The sequence below is a fragment of the Pelecanus crispus genome, chromosome 2, assembly GCF_030463565.1.
Source record: "Pelecanus crispus isolate bPelCri1 chromosome 2, bPelCri1.pri, whole genome shotgun sequence".
Lineage (NCBI taxonomy): Eukaryota > Metazoa > Chordata > Aves > Pelecaniformes > Pelecanidae > Pelecanus > Pelecanus crispus.
Genome location: NC_134644.1, coordinates 95,767,000 through 95,793,288, shown reverse-complemented (window position 1 = coordinate 95,793,288; position 26,289 = coordinate 95,767,000). Strand labels below are relative to the sequence as shown.

General features: G+C 40.3%; 1 protein-coding gene across 1 annotated transcript in view; it reads left to right on the top strand.

Annotated features, from left to right (window-relative positions):
* ADCY2 (adenylate cyclase 2) overlaps window positions 1-26,289 on the top strand; it is a 241,385-nt gene that overhangs the window by 16,913 nt on the left and 198,183 nt on the right. The window contains exon 2 of the mRNA XM_075705183.1: window positions 2,450-2,647. Within this exon, the coding sequence (XP_075561298.1) occupies window positions 2,450-2,647 (198 nt within the window). The remainder of the gene's footprint in view (window positions 1-2,449; window positions 2,648-26,289) is intronic.

The window sequence follows — 26,289 nt, the reverse complement described above, 5'->3', positions numbered from 1 at the left end:
TGCATGTGGATATTCTCATATTTGTAGCATGATCACTATCACTGAATTACCAATTTGCCGTCATTTAAATCTGAGGTTTTCCTGATTCTTGGCTTCCTCCAGGAGCTTGCGGGTTCCTTTGGTGCTGTGACCTTGACTGCATGACAGATGGTGCAAGGAACGTGATGTTGTCCTGTCAGTGGTGAAGGGACTGATTCCTCTGACCTTCTGACAAGAGTTTTGCAGTCCCACCTGGAAGTGCAGAAGTCAGAGGTCGAAGTTAAATGCTTTTGGTGTTATCTGGGGTGACATTGGCTGTGACATTACTAAATCAATTCACTGAAACAAATTTCAGAGATGGGAATGATCAAAAATCAGAAAATTCAGAGACATAAATCAGTAGCTCTTTCTACTACTAGTTAGGTTTTATATTTTGTCTCTTACTACGCAAGATTGCGCATACCTTACTTCATACAGCTCTGCACTCCTGCGGACACTTACCTCTATGCCTAGCTTTAAGCCCATGCATTTGTTTTCAGTATGACTACGTGAGTGCTTGAAAGCCTTAACGTGTGTATTTAATATTAGGAAGATTAGTGTTTGCATTTCAAAGTTAGCACCATCACTTAGAGTTTCTCGACTTGTCTTTTGCTTATATCCTGATCATCAGTGCCGCAATAATAGTTGCTTAAATGTCTGACCTCATGACTTTAAAAAGGGAAGAAAGAATAAGAAGAGTTGAAAGATGAGCTGCCTTTTGTCGGGCAGGGTAGATAATGCGTACGTGCAAGATAATCTGCAGTCTGCACAGAAAGCTGTGGAATCCATCATGGTGTTTCCCCTTGGTTTGAACCAGCCAGGGTCAGCACAGAGCAGAGCCTCAGCTAAACGTGCTCTGCACAGAGGCGATCTGCGCCTCTCCTGCCGAAATGCGGAGGCTATTGCTTGAGGTTCGGGTGCGGGTTTGTGTGCGACAGTGGCTCCTGGCGCAGGGCTGCCAGGTGCCGGGGTAGCTGCAGGCGCGGTGGGCCGGGGTTTGCGGCAGCGGGGAGCAGGCAGAGCTGCCTGGTGCGGCAGGTGGGTGTTGCAATGTGCAGTACAAGTGCAGTCAGGACCGCAAGGAAAACAGGTTTGAAGAGCGGGGGGGATAGCAGGTTGTTAAACTTACTAAATCCAGGGGAGAAAAAACCCACCAAACAAAAAAACGCTGACAGCATTTGTGAATTTTTGTAAATTTACAAATTTACTTGCAAATTTTTAGTTTTGCTTTAACTGTAGCAAGTCTTATACACATAAGAAAGGAAAAGAAGTCACATCAAAAAGCTTTTAAGTAAAATGTTAAGTATTTAAGTTGAAAACCCATCAATAAACAAGATTTAGCAGGCCACTAAGGAAGCAACTGCAAAACTAGGGAAAAAGAAATGTTATTTCTCTGTGCTTAGATGTTTTATAAATCATCAAATAGGTACTTTCAGCTTGTTCCCAAGATTTCACCAGCATGAATAAATGGATATGAGGCTTTCTGCATGAAGTATGTGGCTAGCGGAGGATTTTATATTGTTGCAACAGTGGCATTTAGGGCCAATACTTGTTGCTGCAAATGAAGCTGTCAAAATTTGTAACAGCTGCTGAATGAGTAAGGATCCTATGACCAGGTGATAGAGTGCTGTTGTACTCCAACCAGAGATACTTTCGAACACATACAGGAATACAAAATCAAACATTTATTCTTTTTTAATGCATCCATCACTAGATGATTTAAAGATATTAGTGTAGTAACTTCTATGCAGGTTCTGTAAATTAATTTAAATATTGTTTATTCTGAATCTCACTTCAGGTTAGATTCTAGTCCTTGCTCTGGGTGGTGTTTGCGCATTCTGTAGTAAGCAGTTGCTAGGATAGAGTGTATGCATGTAACCTAGAGCCCATCCTTCTGGATAAACACTTTAAACAGAAGCAAAATATATAGTGCCTGGCAAATATCACTGTCAAAAAGGCTTTATGGAGTTATGGACACATCGTTGATTTGGGAGGCATTCTGACAGCTGCAGTCTTCAGCGGAGATGTTTGAATTTCACCTGCAAACCACACTAATCAGAGAAATCTTTTGAAAACTGGAGCAGAAAGGCTATGCTGCTTCTGCGGATTGGGTTTGCCTTTTAATTCGCTCGGTCCTACGGGCCTGGCGCGTTACTGTAGTGTGATTTACAGTTTTCTCAATCTGTTCCAATTCCTCAATTTAGTAAAAGAAGTACCATGCACTAGTGTGGTTAATAGTTGTTTATGAAGTTAATACTCCAAATAACAGCTTCTTACACTGAAAGAAATCCTATTTTGATTCATCGCACTTTTGATATTCAGCCATGTCTTTCTGAGATCTCTATGTGCAATCAGTTTAGAGTCTGTTATTGCTGTCTGACCTTTAAGTACATTAGTTTTTAACTTCCTTTTCATTTTCCTCTGTTTCCAGGAAATTGAAGACCATGTGGCATTTTTAATAACTGTTCCAACAGCCCTAGCAATTTTTTTCGCTATATTTATCCTTGTCTGCGTAGAACCTGTATTTAAGAAGCTGCTTCGTGTATTTTCTCTGGTGGTCTGGGTATGTCTTGTTGCCATGGGATATCTCTTTATGTGTTTTGGAGGAATCATCTGTCCCTGGGACCAGGTAAGTCTGTCATTATTATTAATTATACTTCACTGCAAAAGTATTCACATTAGTTTTTGTGGGACATCTCATAAAATGTTTTTGTGACTAAGCGTTTGCATGCAGAGCCTCCCCACATCCCTTTTATAAATACTGAAAAGATGCGCATACTTAGGGTATGGACATATTTGAAGGATTTTGCTTTTATAATTTTAAGGTCCTTTACGTAATAAACATTTGATTCCAGTCACCAACTTCTTTGTAGAGTGAATATTTGATTGTAGTGACCAATTAACATGGCAGAAATGCTAGTTTTGTTCAAGACTGCTGACATTATCTTCTTCAGCTTAAAATGTTTGAGCTCTCGGTGTAGGCTTTCTGTGGTCTTCAAGATGTTCTCTAGCAATGTGTGCGAAAAATGGATTGGGAGTTTCCTTGCATTTCTAGGGAAACAGATGAGTAGAGAAACGGTGAAATACCCTTCACATTTTCAAGGTTTTGTAATGAAGACAAAGCAAAAATATGATTGGATTTTAATAGCAGCACTTTTGAAATATTGGTAAATGATGTGCAATATCCAAAGCTGCGCCTGATCGGTTCTTCTGTGTTCTGCCATATCCTTTTCCTTTTCCCAAGCCTCCCTACATGGGAATACTTGTGATACAATAATTGTAAAACCCTTCAAAGGATGGAAAAAAAGTTTAAAATATATCAGTATGTCTTCTGAAAATTTCATGCTGATTCCATGAGTTTTTTGTAACCTTTAAATGGTAGTGCTGTATCTGGGCTGCCTTCTAGGTCTTTAAGATAAACTTGAAACAAATTCTGTGACTTGTTATTCAGATCTTCAAAGACTTATGCAAATACTGAACTTTAAGTATGCAAGTAGTTCCTTTAAAATCTTTAATTCAAATGATTTAAATTACTGGTGTATGTTGGTAATATTAGTTTTGGAGCCCTTGCCTTTGTGGGTGACTTTTATATTCTCATTTTCTTGAAAGGCTCAGGGATTAATTAGCTATGAAACTGCCTTCCTGCTGTTTCCCCCCGCCCCCAAGTATTTAAAACTACCAAACCAGGCCACACTTGCATGTAATAAAAAGCAAATCAGAACATGTAATATTTTTCTCTACATACAGATTTCACCATGGGAGTCCCTGTGTCTTTGTGATATCAAGTCTAGATAATTCACATGGTTTTACTTTTTTATTTATTTGTTTTCATTGTCAGTTGCAGGAATATTTCAGTCTTTCAAGCTTAGATGCAAATATTCAATTAGCCATATTACTTGTTCATTGCAAATTCTACTGAGTTTAATTTTGTTATTTGAAAGATAACGATAGTGATTTTCGAAAGCATGTGGCATGGAGGAGATCTCAGAGGGATGCTGATGTCTCGGTCCCGGGGTTGTATTTAGCCTGTGAAGATGGTTTATCCTGCCTTGCTTTCCTCTTAGGAAAAAAATGTGGGCATTCCCACAGCATCCGAGGGCCGTGGCTGGCTGTGTGAGGCAGGAAGGGCTGCAGAGCTCCGGGGAAAGGCATTGTCTTCCGGCAGGTTGCCAGGACACAAGTCCTCTGATGTTTCAGTCTGCAAATTGCGTTGCGTGCAAGTGTTGCTTGGAGAAGAGGATATTTGGGAGGGAGATGCATTGATGGCTCTGCCAGCAGCAGCCGGCTCCCGGCAGCTGCCTCGCCTAGCGCTGCGCAGGCTCCAGCCCAGAGCAGGCAGGGCTTTTCCAGAAAGCCTGGACCTGGCTGCAGATGTGTGGCTTAACTCCACCGTGCAGGCATCTTCGGCATCTGGCGGGAGAGGGGCTGTGGCAGGGTGGCCCCTGGCCACTTCTAGGAGTCGGAGGTCGTATGGCTCCCTGCAGTGGGACCCTTTGCTTCCCCAAAACCATTCTTTTTTTTCCCTTTGAATAGCAGCGCTGTTTTGTTGATCGCTTTTGTAGGTATACTTTCGCCTAGTGTCTGTTGAGAGTAAACTACGGGAAGATGGGAATCTTTCTGGGATTTGACACTTAACAGACTAATCACAGGTTTGATGTTTTTGAACGTTTGTAAAAAAGCGGTGAGCAGTAAAACACTGCCGTGTATTCCTGTGATGCTGGTGTTTTGATTGCTGTGCGTCAAGAATACGTAGGTCAATAATCGGTGTTCGCTCCTGTAATTACATGTGAAAGCAAATCTGAAAAATCCTTCCTCTGTGATCACTGACAGTTTCTTTGTTGAAGTTTTACATTTTGTGAATTTTAAAAACATTTTGCTAGGCTTAGGGTGCTTTTGTTGGTCCTTTATCCTTTTTATAAAAGAAAAGAAACACGATGTAAAATTTAAATTAGTTCTGTTTCAGATATGTCTTTGTCAACATAGCTAATTAGCAAGTTATTAAAATAAAAAATTAAAAGAGAGCCAGTTCATGCACACTTATTTACTAAACAAGTACTTTATTTTATATTTCTTCAAATTACAGCCTAACTTTTGTTCTGGTCCAGCAGAGTTTAAAAATACTCTCTTCGTCATATCTTTCATGTCTTCTGAATCCTAAGCTTGTTAAAAATATGGCATTTCTTAATTGTTCTAGTAACTACTGAAAGATAAATTTTCTGCGTACCATAGCTTATAGAAAGAACATGCTATTCTCTCATTTGCGCACAAGCCTTCTCCCTTTAAAAGACAAGCCCACATCCTTTAAATTTTGGCTTACTGATTTTAATGTTCCTTTTGGCTGTTTGTGACTGCTAAATGCAGTTTTTCTCTGTTGTCTGAAGGAACCTTAGGTGTGAACTCTTGCAGCTTTTGTTTACAATAAAAATACCACTTCAGAGAGACTATTTTGGTTATGAACTCAATATATATTTAACGTGGAGCAGTTCCTCCTGAGCCTGCAGGCACATAGCTCAAATAACTTTCATGAACAGCAGAGGGCTGGAAATGAAGTGGCTGGCCAGGGCCATTGTTTTTTTGTTCGAAACTTGTGGGCTGATGTGAAATAAGTGCAAAACATAAATTGGTTTCAGCTATCTTTTTGCTGTCCCTGCAGACTGCTTTTATCTGTCTGCATTTCCTTGTCTCTTGTTTGGCTGCAGCTACAGCTTTGGAGAGAAAGCTATTATCAGGTAGGTATCTGGCCGCTGTTTGAAGGGGGAAGGCAGCACAGCTGTAGATGGTTACTCCGTCCCTTGGGCCGCTCTGCAAGCCCCGTGCTGGCGCTGTAATTGCCTGCTGAGCCTGATCCAGAGGCTGTAATGCGCCCGCTAGGCTGCGTGGGCAAAGTCACAAATCCGTCTGTGAGAGGAGCCAGGATACTTGCACTATCAACCGTACCATCTAACTTACCTTTTAAGTTAGTCCAAGCTCCCGTACTCCTCTGTATGGATGATGAAGAGAAGCAAGTACATTGAGAGAGAGATGGAGGGCACCTTAGTGAGGCAGTGCGTGGCTTTAAATGAAAAAAATTCGGACAGTGATGATCTCTCAAGGTCCCTTCCAACCTAAAGCATTCTATGATTCTATGATTCTATGGTGGAAAATGTCTTTGGTACCTGACAAACTTTTTTAAAGAAGTGTGGCGACCCTCTCTGGTTGGTGTCAGCCCAAGTTTCTGTCGGTGCCAACCTTGGCGGTGGAGGCCTTGGTTTTCCCTGGTGGCCCAGGGAACTGGGATGCTTTGATAGGACCTACCCACCCTACAGTGTTACAGCCCAGGAGGGAGGCTGGGCTGTCTGGTAGGAGTTGCGGGACACCTGGCCAGGGTTGGTAGGAAAGAAGGAGAGCAAAGGAAGTCATGCAGAGGCGCAGAGAGAGCAATTGCCTGCTGGCAGTTCTTTCCAAACCTCAGGTGTGAGCAATAATGCGTGGAGATGGTTTCAGTGAGGCAAGACCCGAGGATGATGCCTAGAAAGGTCCGTGCGGTAATCAGTGGATGGTGTGTTTGGGGGAGGGCCAGTAACGCAAGGCAGGCAAGCTGAGGAAGTAGCGCTACTGGAAAAAGGCGCTGTAGTGATTTTGTCGTGTTAGGACTTTTCCCTACTATAGAAAGGAGCACCGTTCCTTACAAAATGTAAATCCAGTACCTATCTGTAGAGTTACATGCCAGGGAATGAATTTAAATTAGTTTCCGCTTGTTTCACTGACAGTGTAGTTATTGTACAACAGTCGCCTTTCCATGTCATCCTCTGACATGTCTAATACTTCCTCAGCCTTTTATACAGGGTGTATGTAAATATGTCATAGCACATTGATAGCAATGGGTAAAAAGAGCTCTGAAAGCATACAGTGGATGATATAAAAAAAGGGAGTAATTATACAGCATTATACTAGTCTAATGAATTCTATCATTGCTGGATTTTGGTATTCAGTTCTACTTAATTATAAATACCTTTGCACAGCCCAGGCACCAGATGTGTTCCTCCTTGTCTATATCAGTTACAGCACAAAAATTACTTCAAGCAGGATTTGACACTTCTAGTTTCTGAAAAAAAAATATCCACAGAGTGATGTGCTTAGAATATATGTTTGGCTATTTTAGCCTAAATGCTACTTTTTGAGCTGAATCTAAAGCACTTTTTTTGTTTTGTTTTAGTGTGTTGGTATGGAATGGTTCAATTCAGGCTTTGGAGCAGCCCTGGTTTATGAAGTGTGGGCAAAATTTTCTGTATTACTATTTATAATTCTCATTTTTTTTTATACTCTTTTGGCATCTGAGGATATCAGTCTATTGTGTGCTGAGGGATAAGAGCCTGCACAGAGTTTCTGTGGTTGTGGTAATTAGCTCCTGTATTAGGCAGCAGGGCAAGCCGATAGGTCCACAGAAAGGGAATAATTTTCTTTGTACAGAATTACATCGGGTCTCATTTCCGCACCTTGCTTGGGACCTGCCTTATCTAAAGTCAGCCATACCGTAAATTATTAATAACGTGATGTGTGGTTAAGCAGTGCAAAAAAAAAAAAGAGTTAGGTGTTTGAGAAGGAGAGGAGGGCAGGTGTCAGTGAAGTCCCTGCAGCGCAGGAAAGCGAGGATGAGTTGCTGTTGGCTGTATCGCTGGCTAAGGATCTGGAGTGCGGAGGAGACTTGACATTTTTTCAAGTTCAAGATTAATCAGGCTATTAGGAATGAGTATGCTAAGCAAGGAACTAAATCTTCTAGAAGCATGGTTCAGTACCTTGTAGGTGAATAGTCACCTGAAAAAGGACATAAGGAAAACCAGGAGGCTTGTACAAAAGGGGAAGATAATGCCCAGCAGATGATACTGTGCTTTACGAGTAGGTGTGATAGAAAAGGAAGAAACCCACAATCCACAAGTATAAGCCAAGTTTGCAGTTACATTCAAGGAAGGAGAAGAACAGATGATTTTTATCTTAATATTCATTTTTTTATAGACATATGAAGTCACAGGCTTAATAGCAAGACATTTAAATGTGTTTATCAAGTCTGGTATGGCTATGTATGTATAGAAGACAGAAAAAAGCTGAGCTGTTAGGGACCTGCCAGTTAGTCATTAAAATCAGTAATATAGTACATTAATATAGTAAAATAGTGTGGGGAGCCTTGGAACACCCTGTTAGCACTAATGTGTCATTGTTAACCTTTGGTATGTCATGGCAGTGCATTGTGATAGCTGTTCATGGAAAGAGAACCGATTTCTTTTTTAAATAGGGAAAGCAGTTTTGTAAAAAAAAAAAATGTTTTAGTGCCAAATGGAAGACTAGAAGCACTGCTAGAGGAGATGAGCATTATTAAAGTAACTGTACATATAGGTGAGGGGAGATGGCAGCTGGTGTGACTTCAGAGAGCGTCAGGCGGGAGGAAGATTGCTGGCTGAATTTCTCAGTGACCTCTCTGGGGAATGTTTGCCTTTATTAGTGCTTTTTTACTAGTGGTGGGGTGACAGAATGTCACTGCTATAATGAAATTCGTTGATGACCCAGTTAAAAGATTCTTAATACAGCAAAAGATCAGAATGTTATGGGGAAGAAAAGCATGACCTTGAGGACTGCAGTAATAGCAACTAGATGAAATTTAATCATAGGAAATGTGAGGTGCCTGCATTTGGGAACTAACAGCAGAAATTTCAGCTACAGGCTGAGAGTTCATCAGTAGAAAATGAGCAGGGGCAAGCAGAATGAAGAGGAGACGCATTAGTTGGTCACTGGGTCATTAGGATATGCATCCAGAAAAGACTCAGTTATGATGGCCAAGTACCCAGCTAAGGATGAAACCTCACCTGGATCACTATGTACATTTCTGGTCACGTGCATGCAAAAAGATAAACTGAAACTGGAACAATTGCAGAGAGCGCCAAGTGAGATCGCCAGGACAAAGGAGAGTTTTGTGAGAGGAGATGGGAAGAGCTTGATTTGGGTATAGATTAGCAGAAGAGAAGAACGCTGAGAGTAGTGTGACTGCCATCTACAGATAATCCATGGTTGCAAACATCAGATTTGAGGAGACACTACAGAAGATAAAGGATTAGTGACACATACACACAGCAAAAAAAAAAAAAAAAATCAGCCAACCATTAATGAACTTTAAACTGGAAATTAGAATAAATCCCTTAGCCATTAGGGCACTGGGTTTGTGGAGTGGCTAATAAACTCAGGATAATAAGGATTAAAATAATGAATTGGTTTTACAGTGGAATGCTGACCTTAGCTGAGAGTCATCCAGTGTCTTCAATAGCAGGGACATGGACTTTAGTGATCCAGGACCATCCCTGTAGTTCTTTATTCCTATGCACTACTTATATCTGGGGACTACTGAGCTAGTTTAAATGACAATTTACTTTGACCTGTGCATGAAGTTCATCTAAAAACTGAAGAGATGAATTTTCTGAGTTATAAAAGTTCACGACTTTTTGCTATTTAAATGTCTTTTATCCTTCCAGCATTCTTCCGGAGCAGTAGTCTCAAAAATTATAACATCGGGGATAATAATCTTGCTATATTTCTGATCTCTTCAGGCATTCATGGTAGAGCTTATGAGGGAGGTTTAATGTAATATAAAGTTCAAGAGACTGAATGTGTCCTGCACCTTTATCAGAAAAGCCTGATGAAACCCTTGTTTTCCTGCTAGTTTATTTTTCTATACTCCATTTCCTATAGTGATTTTTCCATCTTGGAGCATACAATTAAGTACAAAGGCTGAGCTGACTGTAGATTTCAACAAGATTATTGCATCGTTTGTGTGCAGTGTGATATTTGCTGTGCAAGTCATGTGAATGAATTTTGCTAAGGGAAGCGTTAAGGTGACTCCATCGAAGTACAATAAAAATGTGAGTCTCAGATCAATATGCACAACCGAATGTGGCAAGGTTTTTCTCTCCGGGAAGTAATACTCACCAATAAGTATATTAATGTTTCTGAGAGTACTGAAACTAAGCAGTACTAATGTCAAATATCGTCGTATTGTTCGGATGTTGCTGAAGTCAAGAGACCAGATGACAAATGGAAATTAATAATTCAAGCCATTCATAAGGCTTCTTATGTGTTTAATAATTGATTTGACATTAGGAAATAAACATTTTAATAATTTCATAGTACATATTAGTTAACAATTACTTGTATGATGGAGCTACCAGAGAACCATTAAAGAAGCTATCCAGAATTTCTTGTTAGCAAGTATCATTTTGAATATCCATGCAAGCCTTTAGCTTTTGTTGGAGTTGTTTTCCACTCAGAAATGTGACAGTTTACCTGTTTTCCAGGAGGGAAGGTTTTGGCATCACACTGCATGAGTCTTTTGGTTTGAGGTCTTTGACTTTGCTTACCTGCCTGCCATGGAAAAGCTTGTACCTATACATGGCCATTGAATATAATCTACTTTTTTATTTTTGTGAATTAGGTAATGAAGGGGTGTATCATCATAGATCCTGACCTTTGGTCATTTTTCACTATTTGTCTCAAATCTGTTTCTGTTTGCAGGTTTCCAATGCTGTAATAATTCAGCTAGCAAGCTGTTACACAAAGAAAAAATAAAATAGATGGTGAAAATGTTTCCTACAAGCTGCATGAGAAGACTTAAGTTTACTTGTTTGAGGGTGTTCCCTGTTTCTGTAGCGTTTGTGAAGTTTTAGGCACAACTGTGGTGCTCAATAAATTAATCTTAGTATCTGGATTGTCAGAGGATCACTTCTCTTTTAGTCTAGGAAACAGGTAACAGAATTTCCCCCCTTGTGCTTGCAGTTTGTGATATGCTGGCTGTGCAATACTTTTCAGGTTCACTTGCCAGTATGTGAATCTATAATTCCATGCAGACATTAGGAAACATTGCTTACATTAAATTAACTAATATTTGAAAGAAAGTGGTATTGCCTGCTGGTTACAAGTTTGTTGACAAGCAAAATGCTGAGCATACTTTTCATCCTGCTAACTCCATGAATAAGGATGGGCAGGTTCAGTACTGAGATGGAAATAAAATATATGAGAGGAGCATATCTCCTACATTAATTAGTCACAAATATCTGTTCTATAGTGGTCTTCTATTTCTGGTTACTAAAACTAAAAAACTTGATCTTGGAACTGAATTTAAACCAATTTTGTAGCTTTAGCACGTCTCAATTCTGATAGATGTCAGAAAGAGGTTTTGTAGCACAGAAGACATCTTACGTTTTTTGGTGGCATTTACAGCTGATTCGTCAGTGTGGTTAAATCCTCTAAACCGTTTATAGAGTTTTACAAAAGTAAGAGATAAAGACGTAGTACATGTGATGTAGTGAGGCTCAGTATGAGTTGTAGAAGATTTATGTTTAAGTTTTATATATTCGTATGAAAAAATATAATTTGTGAAATCTATATGAATAAATTTTTATAGGTATCTTAAATGCACAAATATAATTATGTCATAGAACTGTATGATTTCAAATGTGTTTAGGTTTTTAAGAAGAATGTATAATTAAAATGTAAGTTATATAAATAATAGATAAATTATAAATTGTAGATCTATTGAGAACTAGAAAACAGATGTGCTTTCAAGAGATCATTTGTGTTCATTTAGCGATTTTTTTGTTTTACTATGTGGCAAAATAATTTTCTTGTATACAAAGCGCTGTTTATTGGGACATAGCTTTTATGTTTATATTGGCTTAATTCAGCAATAGGCTGTCTAGAAAAACAGGAAGAAGAAAAATAATGGACCAAGATGATAGTCAATTCTCAGAAAACATTTCAGTGTTGCAGAGGGGCAATCTCAGAAGTATTTATCTGTTCTGATTTTGCTACCTCTTTAGGTAATATATGAGACTGATTTACACGTTGACACCAGAAGGGCTGAGAACAGGAAAAGGAAAAGGACTTTGGCAGGTTTCAAAAGGAGGAGTCTTTTGAAAGGGAACCAGTAACTACTTGGGAGATCCAAGCCGGGGAGAAGGACACAACATCTCCCAGCTTCATTACTGTGGAAAAGCTAAGCCTCCTGGGTCCCTATCACAGGAAATTAGATACCATTTAGGACTGTGTGTGTCTTTTAAAAGCTTTGTTTCTTCTGCAAAAAAAGCGCTTGAGTGCTAAGAAGCATTGATCAGACTGTTTTAGTCTGACCACAGTAGTTGTTACTACTCATCCTCACATGAGGAAGAGGCACAGTCATGCCAGTTCATCTGAACTTGCAGGGTCAGAACAGTGAATATTTAGCAGTATAAGCGAAAGCCCCAGCTGGGCTTCATTGGTTTCAGGAATCTGGGACAGCGATAGGTTTTAAAAAAAACAAACCACAAAAAAACCCCAAACCCAAAACCCAACAAACTGAGATGCTGGAGGTTTCATTCAGAGCAACCAAAAAGCCAAGAGAATTGCACACAGCCCAGTATCTGTGACAGTGGGAGAAAAAACCTTTTCAGCCTATCAGGGAAAAAAACCCACCCTGTGTCCTTCCACAAACATGCGTTCACAAGTCTTAAAAAAAAAAAATCATGTTTTCATGCAATGCACCGTGTACTCGTGTGCCAGTTAGGAAAAAGGTTTTCTTTCTCTTACTACTATGAAGCTTCATACTGATTTTATAGCTTAAAATAAGCTTCCTGTAAAATAACACATTTATCAGTAGTGTCAATTTTGTGTAATATCTTAAGTTCTTGAATTATATAGTTCTGGCAGAGTTAGTTTGAACAGTTTAAAATTTGACTACATTAATCATGTTGGATTGCATTTTTCTTATTTGCTTCTTGTAATTAGCTAAGTTATATATGTATATAAATTCTGTATCTTACTTTTCAGGGCATTATCTTTGCTTCAGTTGGCAAAGCTGAATCTCTTCTTAAATGTTCTGATTTCTGTAACATTTGCCTGATTTGCAAATATCTTTGGTTTGCAAGAATCATATTCAAGACGGCAGGTGGATTGGTGACTTAGACTGTAACTACAATCTCCCTGTCTCGTGTCTTCACGTGGCATTGCAAAGTAATTTGCGTTTTGTTATCTGCATGGTCTCTTTCCACATTAGTGCTTTCTAGATTTCTTCCTTGTTGTAATATCCCAATTTGAGATGATTTCTGTAATTTATCAGTTTGCACATTTGTAGTATGAATGTCCTTTGACTATTTTCTGCCTGTTTTGGTTATTTCACAATTCTTTGTATTCCTTTCTCAGGTCTTCCTTTCATACATTTCCTCCTAAGTTTGCATCACCTTCCCATATTTACTGTGACAGTTGTCTCTTCTCCCACTTATTAATGAAAACCGCCTTTCTTCGATTTACTATTATTTTTTGTCACCGTGTATTTTTTGTCTTGCAGCTAGCTGTAGTCTTCATAACAATATTTTGTGCCTCATTCAATGTGGATGAGTTTACATAAATAACAATTTTTAGGTGTCATTAGTGACAATAACAGTGTTGCAAGTTCAAATATCTGAGGGCTCAATTAGAGTTCTGTCATATTCCCCTTGACCACACTTACAGTTCTGCCCCTCCAAAAAAAGAAAAGAAAAAAGCCTCTCTTTGTTAGTAATATAAATAAGCAAAAGATTAAGGCCTTATCCTCCTGATTCTGTATTTTTGTTTTGTTTTGTTTTGTTAATTTGGGATAGAATTCATCCTCAGTAAATATGATTGTACTTCTTACGTGACAGTATTGTGTATATTTTTCTTTATTATGCTGTTGTTAGTCTTGATCATTGAATTTTTTTCCAAATAATTTGCAGTGATGAAGGAAATGGATTGAACAGTCTCTCGTGTAAAGAAGGTGAATATCTAAATAAATCATATTAAACATACATATGCCTGAAAACTTCTACTTGCCATAAAGAACTAAAAAAGAAAGATCTTATTGCAATTAAATGAGGTAGAGATTTGAGTAAGTCTTTTTTTCCTCATGTCACGCTCTGATTACCCATTATGACTGCATATGTTATCTAATGACAGTTCCTGTCAGTGTGTGCATATTACTTACACACATATATAAACAAATATAATACAGTGTTTTAAATGACTTTCACACAGATGAGTTTACAGTCTTACTTAGATACACATGGATGCTTTTTATTTTCTTCTTGCAATAACCTGAATTTACTCAGCATTTAGAAACTTATTTAAGAATATCGAATATGATTTTGGGCCTTTGTCAGGTCCAGTGTGGATAAACTGTCAGGTCTGCTGGATGACCCAGGGTATTGCCAAGGGAAAGAAAGTATGCTGGCTGCATGACATAAATTTGTGTATTAAATTCCATTAAAAGGTCAGGTTGGTGCACAAGAAAAATTGGGATAGATCGTGTTTCTTTTGTCAGATGCGGACTGGAAAGTGAAATTCTGATTGATAAGAAAGTCCCAAATGCAGAAAACTGCAATAAATGCACATTGTCATGTGTGAATCATACTTATTTCTATACTACCACATAACTTGCTCTAGATGAGCACAAGAGTTTCATATTCATTATTGATGTAGGCAGATGGTTAGAGGATATATTTCTCCAGAGGGGCTAGCAAAAGAATCTGTGCTTTAATACCTCTTAATTCCTTTTCTTCTCACTTTTCCTTATTTACTTTTAACCGCATTTCAGTAAGTGCTACTTTTCTTAAGCCATGTGAACATTCTGCAGACGGCATTTTACAGTATTGCAGGGACATGTAGTGGCCACTGAAGCCAGCTACAAATGGAAAATCTTTCTGGATCCATAGAATTTGCACCATTTCTGTGATTCCTTATTTAGCTAGCAGTAGCGATCACAGATTAGTGATTTCACATATTCTAGAAATGCAAAGCAAAACAACTTTGCCTCTTCTGTTGTTATAGGGTTTGTATTCTCCTTTTTTTACATGCTGAGCAACCACATATCATAGGGATTTATAAATAAAATGGCATTTATTTAATAGAATGTCAGGTTTCAGTACTTTTGCAATTGAGTTGCGATTTTACATTAGATTTTTGGGGGTTTGTTTGGGGTTTTTTTAACCTGTTTTATTAAAACAGAGTGAGATCGCCAGGCCAGCTGTATCCCTTCGTTGAGGATGGCTGCAGTCTCAGTGATAGTGGGAAAGGACGGAAGTCAGGATGAAAGCCCCCCACCTCTGTGTCTGGCTTCTGCCTCCTGCCGTTTCCGTGAGATGAGATCTGTGCCCACGAGTGGATGGCTGCCATTTGATGTGCACAGGCTCAGCACCAGATGCTGGAGTCACTGCATAAGGTTGTTAGAGAGGACGGAGGAAGCAAGTTAGACTGGCCACAACCCTTGGGGGTTGATCCCACGTCCTGGGGTTTTGGTACTCAGAAGAAGCCACCTAGAAGTGTGGTGAAAGCTGTGCACCTCCACTCCTTCAGTGTGGAGATCTGGGCATAGAGGTGAAGTAATGACTTGTGTGAAAGTGGTGCCTGTTGATTTTTTTTGCAGACAGCTTTCCCTGCTACTCTTGTGTTCTGCTTGTTTCTGGGAGCTGGGAAAGTTGGTCACACGGTCCTGGAAAACAGATGGTTCCTGGGCAGCAGCATGGAGGGAGAATGGCTGAAAGAAAAGGTGAAGAATTAAGAAGGGTTGAGTTAAAACTGTAAAAGAAATATAATCCTTAGTTAGGGATAAGTTAGTGTAACCCAATGGTAAATAAAATCCCCAGTTGAGTAGGCAAGGAGCAGCACACATTTTGTGTGTACAGGAAGTAGACTTTCAACTCTTGTTATTTGTATACTCAGTGGCAGTGGGTAGAAATGGGATGGCAAACAACAATCTGCAAAAATACTATAGGAGTTATAAAAATTGGAACAATTTTGAAGTACAGAAGGTCGACAGTATTGCATATTTCAGGCTGCTGTGTCTTATTGTCATGCAGCTATAGTAAGGTTTCTTGTTAAGGAAATTACTTCTTAAATACACCACATCATCAAGCACTTTACATACTGAAATTTATCTCATATATTTTTAAATGCAATTTAACACTTGGCACACTAATATTAATAGGGCTCTCCAGGTGTCTGAAAAAAAAATAACACTAGCAAGAGGGGGTGTGTGTTTTGAATAGATTAATTTTAATGCAGAATATGCATAAGGAATTCATTCTTTTTAGGCAAGGTCTGTTCTTGAAGTCATGCAATATGATGTAATACAGTAAACTTGTCACAATTTTAGAATATTTTTTAAAGCAAAGAAATTTATGGGCAAAAAAATTTGTCTGAAAATGTTCTTCTTATGAAATTTAGCTGAAAATGTGATGGCTTCAGTGACTTACCGGTAATAAAAGTGAAGTTTTTGCTCTTCCTCCCGTTGACTTTTCCATATTTCATTATACTTGGAATTAAAAACAAAAAAATTACAAACCCAGTGTAATGGTTTTCAGTATCCCCTTAACTGGCAAAGTATCATTATCATTATTGAACCGTGGACTTCCCAACCGTAGATCTCCCAACACTTGTTTAAAACAGCAGTGCTCTAACCCTCCTTCATCCTGAGCAGTCTTAACCTTGAGATCCTCCAAAAGAAGCCATCACCTAAACTGTAACTGCACAGTAAAAGGCTCGTAGCTGTGTCTATGCAATTAAAGTGCTGCTCTAGTTGGGTTTCTTCTTACTATAAAACAAATTACTACCTGAAGATCCCATTTTTCAGTTCTCAAACTAGCAACGCTTTTTTAGTGTTGTTGTTTTTCTGACTAGAGATATTGGAGTATTTTTAGTGTTGAATTAATTTAATGGAACTTTAATATTTAGGTCTATACATTTTTCACAGCTAAAGCCCTGAGTTAGGGAGGAAGCAGCACTAGGCAGCTGGTGGGGTGAGAAACCACGGTAGCACTGGTGCCTGAGCAGGCAGAGCTGCCAAGCTGCCCCATGGAAGCCCAGGTGCTTGTTATCCTGAAACGTCTTCTGCTCCTGGACTTCCACCCTTTTTCCTTGAAAGCTCGTATCTCTCACTCCTCCAACACACCCCAACTCCTATACCCAACCTCTTCTGCTCCAAAGGATCTCCTAAATTATTCCCAAATTTCTCTCTCAGTAATTCCTCCCATTCCTTCCATTCTTCCTTTTTAATTCCTCCTAGCCAGAAACCCCATAGTCAAGGTTCCCTGCTCCCCACTTCAGGCCATGTCTCTGTCCCTTACTTCTAAGGCTTCCCATCCTCAGTTTTTTCCACAATTTTGTCTGCTCAAGCATCAATGCTACTGTAGTTTCTCACTCCACCGCGGCATGGTATCCCACTGCTTGCCAGCAGATTAGCAGTCCTTAGCTAGGCTTTAAAAATAGCTGTGCCTGATTTATCAGGTTGGTCTTCAAAGAAGCATAGCCACAACTTCTGCTCTGGTTTAAATACTTCAGATGGGTGTTTATCAAATAATTTTGGACAAGACTTTTGAGGGCAGGAAGAGCAGTGGGACACAGCAGGTCTATTCCTGATGTGTTAAACTTGTTTGTAGTTTCTGAAACATAGCAAATTATTAATTCTTATTTCCAAATTACCATCTTACTGATTTTCATTTAAACTTGTAGGATAGTGCATATATTTAGGCAACTTGCAGAATATGCTAGTTTACATCTCTCAGGTTTTGTTAAAAAGAGAAGGTTTCTACTATAAGAGAAAAAATAGTATTAAAAAAATGGGGGAAATTAAAAAAACCTTAATGACTGAAGTATGTAATTTCTGTGAATGCATGAAAACATCCGTAGTAGGGTAGATCAGAAAGCATTATGCAGTATTAAGACATAATCAGCACTGTTTTGTGAGAGCTTCTTCCCCACCTCGCTGCCTAGTAATTTTATGGTGGGTAGTCCTATGTGATCCCAAAGGTTTGGGAATCACAGACAGTGGACCTTGTCAACACAGTAATTTAACCCTGTTATAATATTGTAGTTATCACACTGATGCAGCCTCTGGTTGTGGTGGTTTGTCCCTGGCTGGATGCCAAGTGCCCGCCAAAGCTGCTCTATCACTCCCCTTCTCAACTGGACAGGGGAGAGAAAATATAATGAAAACGCTCATGGGTCGAGATAAGGACAGGGAGATCACTCAGCAGTTACCATCATGGGCAAAACAGACTCGACTTGGGGAAAATCAGTTTAATTTATTGCCAATCAAAACTGAGTAGGATAATGAGAAACAAAACCAAATCTTAAAACACCTTCCCCCACCCCTCCCTTCTTCCTGGGCTCAACTTCATTCCCAATTTCCTCTACCTCCTTCCCCTGAGCAGCTCAGGGGGATGGGGAATGGGGTTGTGGTCAGTTCATCACATGTCGTCTCTGCCGCTCCTTCCTCCTCAAGGGGAGGACTCCTCACACTCTTTCCGTGCTCCAGCGTGGGGTCCCTCCCATGGGAGACAGTCCTCCATGAACTTCTCCAATGTGGGTCCTTCCCACGGGCTGCAGTTCTTCACAAACTGCTCCAGCGTGGGTGCCTTCCATGGGGTGCAGTCCTTCAGGAGCAGACTGCTCCAGCGTGGGTCCCCCACGGGGTCACAAGTCCTGCCAGCAAACCTGCTCCAGCGTGGGCTCCTCTCCCCATGGGTCCACAGGTCCTGCCAGGAGCCTGCTCCAGCGTGGGCTTCCCATGGGGTCACAGCCTCCTTCAGGCACATCCACCCGCTCTGGCATGGGGTCCTCCCCGGGCTGCAGGTGGATATCTGCTCCACCATGGACCTCCATGGGCTGCAGGGGAATCTCTGCTCCGGCACCTGGAGCACCTCCTCCCCTCCTTCTTCACTGACCTTGGTGCCTGCAGAGTTGTTCCTCTCACATGTTCTCACTCCTCTCTCCAGCTGCAGTTTGTGTCCCTGGTTGTTTTTTTACCCCCCTTCTTAAATATGCTATCCCAGAGGAGCTACCACTGTCGCTGATGGGCTCAGCCTTGGCGAGCAGTGGCTCTGTCTTGGAGCCGGCTGGCATTGACTCTATTGGACATGGGGGAAGCTTCTAGCAGCTTCCCACAGAAGCCACCCTTGTAGCCCCCCTACTACCAAAACCTTGCCACGCAAACCCAATACACTGGTACATGAGTTAATTTAGATATCTCTGAATATATAGCTGAAGCCACTGTCTTTTTCTACATGCCTCTTAGTGTGCAGGACCCCCAGACTGGGGCAACTGTGATGTGAGACAGTGATTCTTTCCACTGATGTATCCAGAGTGGAATCTTTCCCAGAATAGCATCTCTGATCCAATCTGTCCTTCCATCCTCCTAGCAAAAGGCTTTGTTCAACCCTCAGTCCACAAAACTGGCTTAAAAGCTGCAAAGAAGCCTCCTGTAAGACTGTTCTCAAGTTCTTCTTCATTACAGTTTAAACGTCTTGCAGTGAGAAAACAATGTTATAAAGATTGTAATTAGGTTACCACAGTTAGAAATTCCCAGATGATGTATTGCCATTGTCCACTTTGACATTTACATAGTTTTAATGTTGACAAACTACTGTGGAAGAGCTCAGTTGAAAGTATGTTGCAATCATTAATCCATTGTGCTTGGGCAAGCGTTTTATCATGATTATCAGAAGATATTTGCATGAATGCAGGCAATGGTGACATATGATCTAGCTTCTTCGTGCTCAGGGGGTGATGGCTTTTCAGCTCACTCTAAGGGTAGGAGGAACAGCTGAGGAACCCGCTGGAACGATTCCAATGTTCCGCAGGGTCTGAAGCCGAGTAGGAGATTTTCGCTGGAGCAGCATCTCTTCTGAACATTCAGGAGTGGCAATAGTTTGAAGCCCCTCTGTGCAGCATCTCATACCCCTATTTTGTCCTTTTTAAATTTAAATATAACGTTTTTAGATGTAATGCAATACCCGGTCTTGCATTACACATGCTTATTTTTATTTTAAATATCTGACTTTCCTTGAATTTTGGAGGATGCGTCATGTCCCCATTTGTTTAATAGGTCATCAGGAAAGTAATACTAAGCAGGGATCATTAAAAGGGATATTGTGTGTGACGAGTGGAAGGTTATTTTTAACCACAAGACTAAAGAGCAGTCTCTTCTATCCTAGTCCCCCAAAAGACAGGAATGACTCATTTACATTTCAGATAAGATACAGATACAGTCTGTTACCAACTTCATTCAGAATTGTGATGAAGCTTTCAATAGATTGCTTTCAGATGAGTAAAAAAATGACAGGTTATTAAATGTATCAACAGTAATGTTTGCTCGGCTCTGATGACACTGGATTTTCAAGAGATAACGTATTTGGCCAAATTGCATGTCATATTGCCATTATTTTTTAAAATGTTTTATTTATTTTTATTTTTATTTCAGTCCTTTAAAAATGGTAAGGTACACAGAAAAGCCTTGGTCTGAGAAGCCAAGAACTGTTGAATTCTGTGCTTAGTGTCAGCTTCGCACTTGATGTGCTTTGATGGGAGAAAGAATCAATTTACCACTTGCAGAATATGATGTTTAATAAAATATCCTCCTTCTTCCCTGGAATAGTGCTGGTTTTTTGAAGGTAACATGGACTAGTGAATTACTTCATCTGGCATCTTTTGTATGTTTCTGTAAAAGAAGCAGCTTTTATAGCTAAGAACTACTGTTTTATCTATATTGATAATCAAAAGTGAAGGTTTTACCTGTAGGAGAATAAATTCAGCTACTTGTAACAACAGCTATAACTTTGATGGAAGTACTGGAAATTCCTCATTGGATCATATTGGTGGAGTAGCGGTCGTCACGAGCGTTTACCTCTCAAATTTTTCAGGGAGCCCTTGCAAAGCAGAATTGATCACTTGTCACAGCAGTGTTTCAGCAATATCCTACTTTATTGCAGTTCGATAGCGGTGTAAAACCTCCAAGGACCGCTTTGAGATGAATCAAGGTAATGCTGTAGAGAGAGTATTCCTGGCAAGCGCTGATTTGGGAGAGCATGCACGGTGGCAAGCCCAGACAAAGGCAGAAGTGGCAAAGAGCGTGCGAAGCCTGTGCGGGGCAGGCTGAGGAAGGACCGTGTGCTGCTGTCGGGGCTTGGGCAGGGCTGACGAACTGGCAGCGATGTTGTGCGACCGGTGCTGCCACCATTTGCCTGCCAGTCCGCTGATCACCAGCCAGCTCTGGCGGCTCTTCCAGCTGGACAAGCCTTTGTGGGTGCATCGGAGATGTGTGCGTGGTGTTGGATGAAATAATTAAATAGTGTAGGAAAACGGATAGGAAAGAAGTCAGAGTGTTCCCATTTGGATGAGGTTATCAAAGGCGTGATTGCTCACCCGCAGCATGGTTCTGCGAGTAGCCAGACATGTAAACTTGCAAACCGGGGAACGCAGTGGCTTGTCTGATGCACACCTGCGCAGTTGGTTATTTGGGTGACAGCTATAATCCATACATATGTGAGAGAAAGTGGGCGTGGGGAAGGCAGTGTGTTTTAGGTCAAAGGATGGTCATAATGAGCTTCCGTGCTACCAGTACAGGGAGAAAAAGAAGAGTGTGTTTTATCCTCAGCGACACTTGAGTTGTTATCTGGACCAAGAAGTGGGGTACCTGTTGCTGAATCAGGACACGCAGAGATGGGGTCTGGCTGCGATCACTGCAGCCAGACCTGTTCTCCTGTTCCGTGCCCCCCTGCGCGGCAGGCAGGCCGTGTGCTGCACCAGCCTTGGGTAGCATGAAGGAGAGTTGTGTGCTTCTGCTTTGCTCAGTGTTAGGCTTGCGGGAGCGCTGGGGGCTGCCGGCCGCTCTGCCAGGGGTGCAGCAGGGAACGGGCTGTGGGGCATGGCAGAGCGCGGTACATCAGAGGGGTGACGGGGAACCTGGTGTTTGTATTTCCTAGCAGAGGAAATCTTAAGTAGGATTTACAGCAGCAGGTGCTCAGTCTAAAGATACTACCGTGGGAGAAGAGCACACATTTCTGCAGCTGTTTTCTCTGCCTCTCTTTAAGTGTTACAAGCACTGATCAGTTCTCGCTGCTGGTGGAGAGAGCACTGGGCCATGGAGGGTTGGTGAAATGCTCTGAAGGTAAGCATTAACATGTGTAGCAACGCACAGAAGGTAATTCTACTTAGTTTTGGTTGAATTGAAGGTTTCCCTCACAGGATCCAGGCTATGACACTGACACCTAAAAAAATGACGCAAATAAATACTTCCAGTATAGTCTTGTTGACTGTAAGGATAATATCCAATCATTACACTGTATGAAAACATTGAATTTGTTTGTTTAACTGCCTTCATATGATACTGGACAATGGTGGTAACAAACACACGTTATCACATGCATGAAACAGTACATACAGATTTGCAGCAGAATCCTAACCCATTACTCCTGTCAGATGCATCAGAGCCTGAACTTCAAGTGTACTTTGTGAATATAATCTTCACCCAGATACACTTTCTGTTTTCAGCTGCAACAAATGTCTGAATGAATATGCACATTATTTTGTGTTATGTCCCCAGAACTTGGGCATAGATACATGATTTATATATATCTAGCTATCTGTACTTGATTGGAGCTTCAGAACTGCAAATAGTAGTTAGAGATTTCTTTCCTCTCAAGGATAGGGAAGGGATTCAGACGGAGGCAAAATAACAAATTGCCAGCCAACGTGCTGCTTTGCTGTAAGTGCCATAAAGATAATACTTGCTTTGCTAGAGGTGACCTGTTCTTTTCGAAGTAGAAAGGATGGAGGAAATTAACATATTTTACATTTATTGTCACAGGTGTATGATTACAAGGAACAAATTAAAGTAACACAGAAAGAAATGTCTTCTTTAAATGTGGAAAAACTGATTATGTAAATGGTATTTGGGTAATGCAGTTTCTTCCCCCATACCAGCACTTCAGAGAGATACACCAGCACTGCAGGATAAACGGGATGAAGCAGGCACATATTCAGATCTTCCTCCACCCACCATCTCCTGCTTTAGTGTTTCTAAATGTTCATTTGAGTACTTCTGAATTCTTGTTTTCATCACTGAACAAATCTAAATCCAGTCTAGGAACTATCAGCAAAATAACACGCCAGAAAACAATCTGGAAACATCCTAATAGTTATGCTGCTGTGAAATAAATGTAATGGAGACTAGAATAGTATTTTGCACGTCTTTCGGTTGTGTTTGGTTAGTTGATGTACCCCTGTGAAAGAACTAATGCTTAGCAGAAAGTCCTGCTGGTTTTGCTGCCTTACATAACACTGGCTGAATTGCTACATGAGGGACAGTGTCTGATGCAGGAGGAAAGCAGCTGATGTTCCAGATGCCGATTTGAGTGTGTATTTGTAGTTTGGAGAACAATGTTTCTAAAGCTCTAAAGGAGGGTTTTTAAAGCGTTCCTGTTTGAATGCTTCATCTTGCAGCAGCTCTAGGAACCTGAGGGCGTTTATGTGCCATCCTCTCTTTGGGAGTCCTTTTTACAGATTTGTCAGGAGTTTAGCAGATGAAAAATTAAGATTGAACACTCATATTTTGATTTCATAGTCATATTTTCATTAGGGGAATACACCTGGCCTTTGTTCTGTGCTACTTAAAAAATAAAGTATATGGCATCTGTTTAAAAAGTTTAAAAACACTATCAGGAAAAAGAAACCTATCAGAGCTTTCAATAATTCTAAAATAACTAGCTACCTGAAACACCAGGTAGCAATATTCTGTGTAACACAGAATTTTCCACTGTGTTCTCTTAAGTCGTGTGCCATTTAAAGTGTGGGATACTGCTTTTCCTATATTTCCCAGTTGTTATTGCTGCTCCCTCTGCCACTGCAAGTATGATGAGTTAGCATCAAATCCTCCCATCTTCTTGTCATAGAATCATAGAATGCTTTGGGTTGGAAGGGACCTTTAGAGGTCATCCAGCCCAACCCCCCTGCAGGGAGCAGGGACAGCTTTAACCAGATCAGGTTGCTCAGAGCCCCAGCCAACCTGACCTGGAATGTTGCCAGGGATGGGGCCTCTACCACCTCTAAGGGCAACCTGTTCCAGTGCTTCACCACCCTCAGTGTAAAAAATTTCTTCCTTATGTCTAGTCTAAATCAATTCTTCTTTAGTTTAAATCCATTATTCCTTGTCCTGTCACAACAGGCCTTGCTAAAAAGATTCTCCCCATCTTTCCTGTAGGCCCCCTTTAAGTACTGAAAGGCCGCCATAAGGTCTCCTCGCAGCCTTCTCTTCCCCAGGCTGAACAACCCCAACTCTCTCAGCCTGGCCTCGTAGGAGAGGTGCTCCAGCCCTCGCATCATTTTTGTGGCCCTCCTCAAAAATTTGTCCGCATTCCTTAGAGCCTCTCTAAGATGCAACTGCGTATTTTCAAATTAAAAATATCTAAATATCTATATAGATACATAATGTCTAGATAATTTCTATGAATCTGAATCTGAAGAGTTGTCAAAGAGTCAAAGATATCCTCTGTCTAATGCCAGGTATCTTTAAAATTTGTGTGAGCAGCACATAGACTTCATTAAAATGTAACATGTTTTATGTATGATAACTTTTATCTGCTTATCCATTTAATTATTTTACCTATTGATAAAAAAACCTGAATCCAACCGCTCAAAAAAATTCTTTATATTATGTGATGTATTTGAGATTCCTATTCTAGCAGGGCAGGTGACATTTTCTTGGAGATAACTGGTCAGTAATGAAAAACAGAACTGCCAAGGAATGATTTTATCTTAAAACATGCACAAAGAAAGCAAACAAAAACTGCCAAGAAGTCTGAAGATTAAACAAATATTCTGTCTGAAATTTCTGACTGATTTTAAACATCAGCTTTTAGAGGAAAATAAGACTGCCGGTAACATTTGAAGCCAGTTTTAGAATGCCAGCCTTAAAATAGAGTTGTTCCCAGGCACTTCTGTAAGGATTTGTGCATTCAGAAACTTGAATTGTTTAGGGAAATTGTATGGGTCATTGCTTTGCCTGAATTTATGTACGCCCTTTGATAAAACTGAGAGACTAAATCTCTCCTAAGATAGTAGCCTCCCCCTCTCCCAACCCCCAAACCACTAAGGACTGAATTCCTCTGTAACAAAAGACCAGTGTAAAATATGACTGACTGTGAAGCAGGTATTTTACCTCGTATTTAAATTTGTGTTTCATGAGCACTGAAGGCCAAACACCAAGTGTGTTTAGACTGATACACTGCTGTAGCTTTATCAAGTGAATACCATACTGAAAGATGCTATACTGGAAATGAAAGTCATTAGTCATGAAAACAGGGTCAATGAAAGAAGTTACACCAACGGCAAACATTTATGAGAGACAGGCATCTTTTCATGGACCATGGGCAGCTGCAGTCCAGACAGCAAAATAAACAGAGAGGACTGCGTTAGTGCTTGGTATGTTCCTGGCTAAGACTGACTCTGTTGCTAGTATATATTGATTTAAAACTAGAGGATGCTGAGGGAGGAAAAAAACAACCAGGACTGATGATAAAACTTTTTTAGAACTCATTATGAAAAAATCAGGAACAATTATATTTCTGCCTGAGTGATTGATAATTGCTATTTTTTCCCCAAAAGTCTCATACTATCAATATGCAGACATGTTACGCATGTGCTCTTCTTCTGGACAAATACTACCATTTCTCAGCTTGTTCAAGTTCATGGGTAGTCAGCATGGCTTTTAATTCCTGTATAAAGAGTAGAAGATGACTTGTGCATAGTTTTTTTCAAAAACCAAAAATGGGCTGGGCAGAGTTTAGAATTTCTAAATACGATCTCAGTATCATTTTCCCATATGTAAACAGCTCCTGAAGTTGCTAGGGGATGTTTCACAGTTGGGAATGAGTTTGGCCTCTGCAATTGCCAATAGGTGAGTAATGACTTCGTGAGATAAACTATCCCTATAAATGTGTTGCCTGTACTGTAAAGATGTCTGGGAGCCTTCTGCAAAGCACTAGATCTTCCTGTTCTCCTAGGAAAGCCTGTAAAAGTGTTTTCTCATTTCAAAACAATTACTATCTTGCAAAATATGGCTTATAAAGATAATTTGATATTATATAAATTAAATTTGATATATAAATTAATAGCTTATTGATTCATTTGCAGGCTAGCATAAGGGATAAGAGAAAACCTTGTTTTCCCTTCTGTTGAGCAAATCATCTCAAGATGATAGGGTTTACTTAACAGAAAACAACCCTTTTTTTGCCTGATGGTGTAAATGTGAATCAGGCAAAGAATTGAGCTTTGCTTTTCTTTTGCTTAAAAGAAAACTGATCTATGTGCTACAGATTTTTGTTACCTATTTTTTGTCAATGTTGAAAAATAATTCTGTATGGCATTAGTCCTACTGAGAAATGATGGGATCGCAACTGGCGTTAGTAATGGAAGGAATACAGAAGTGCGGCA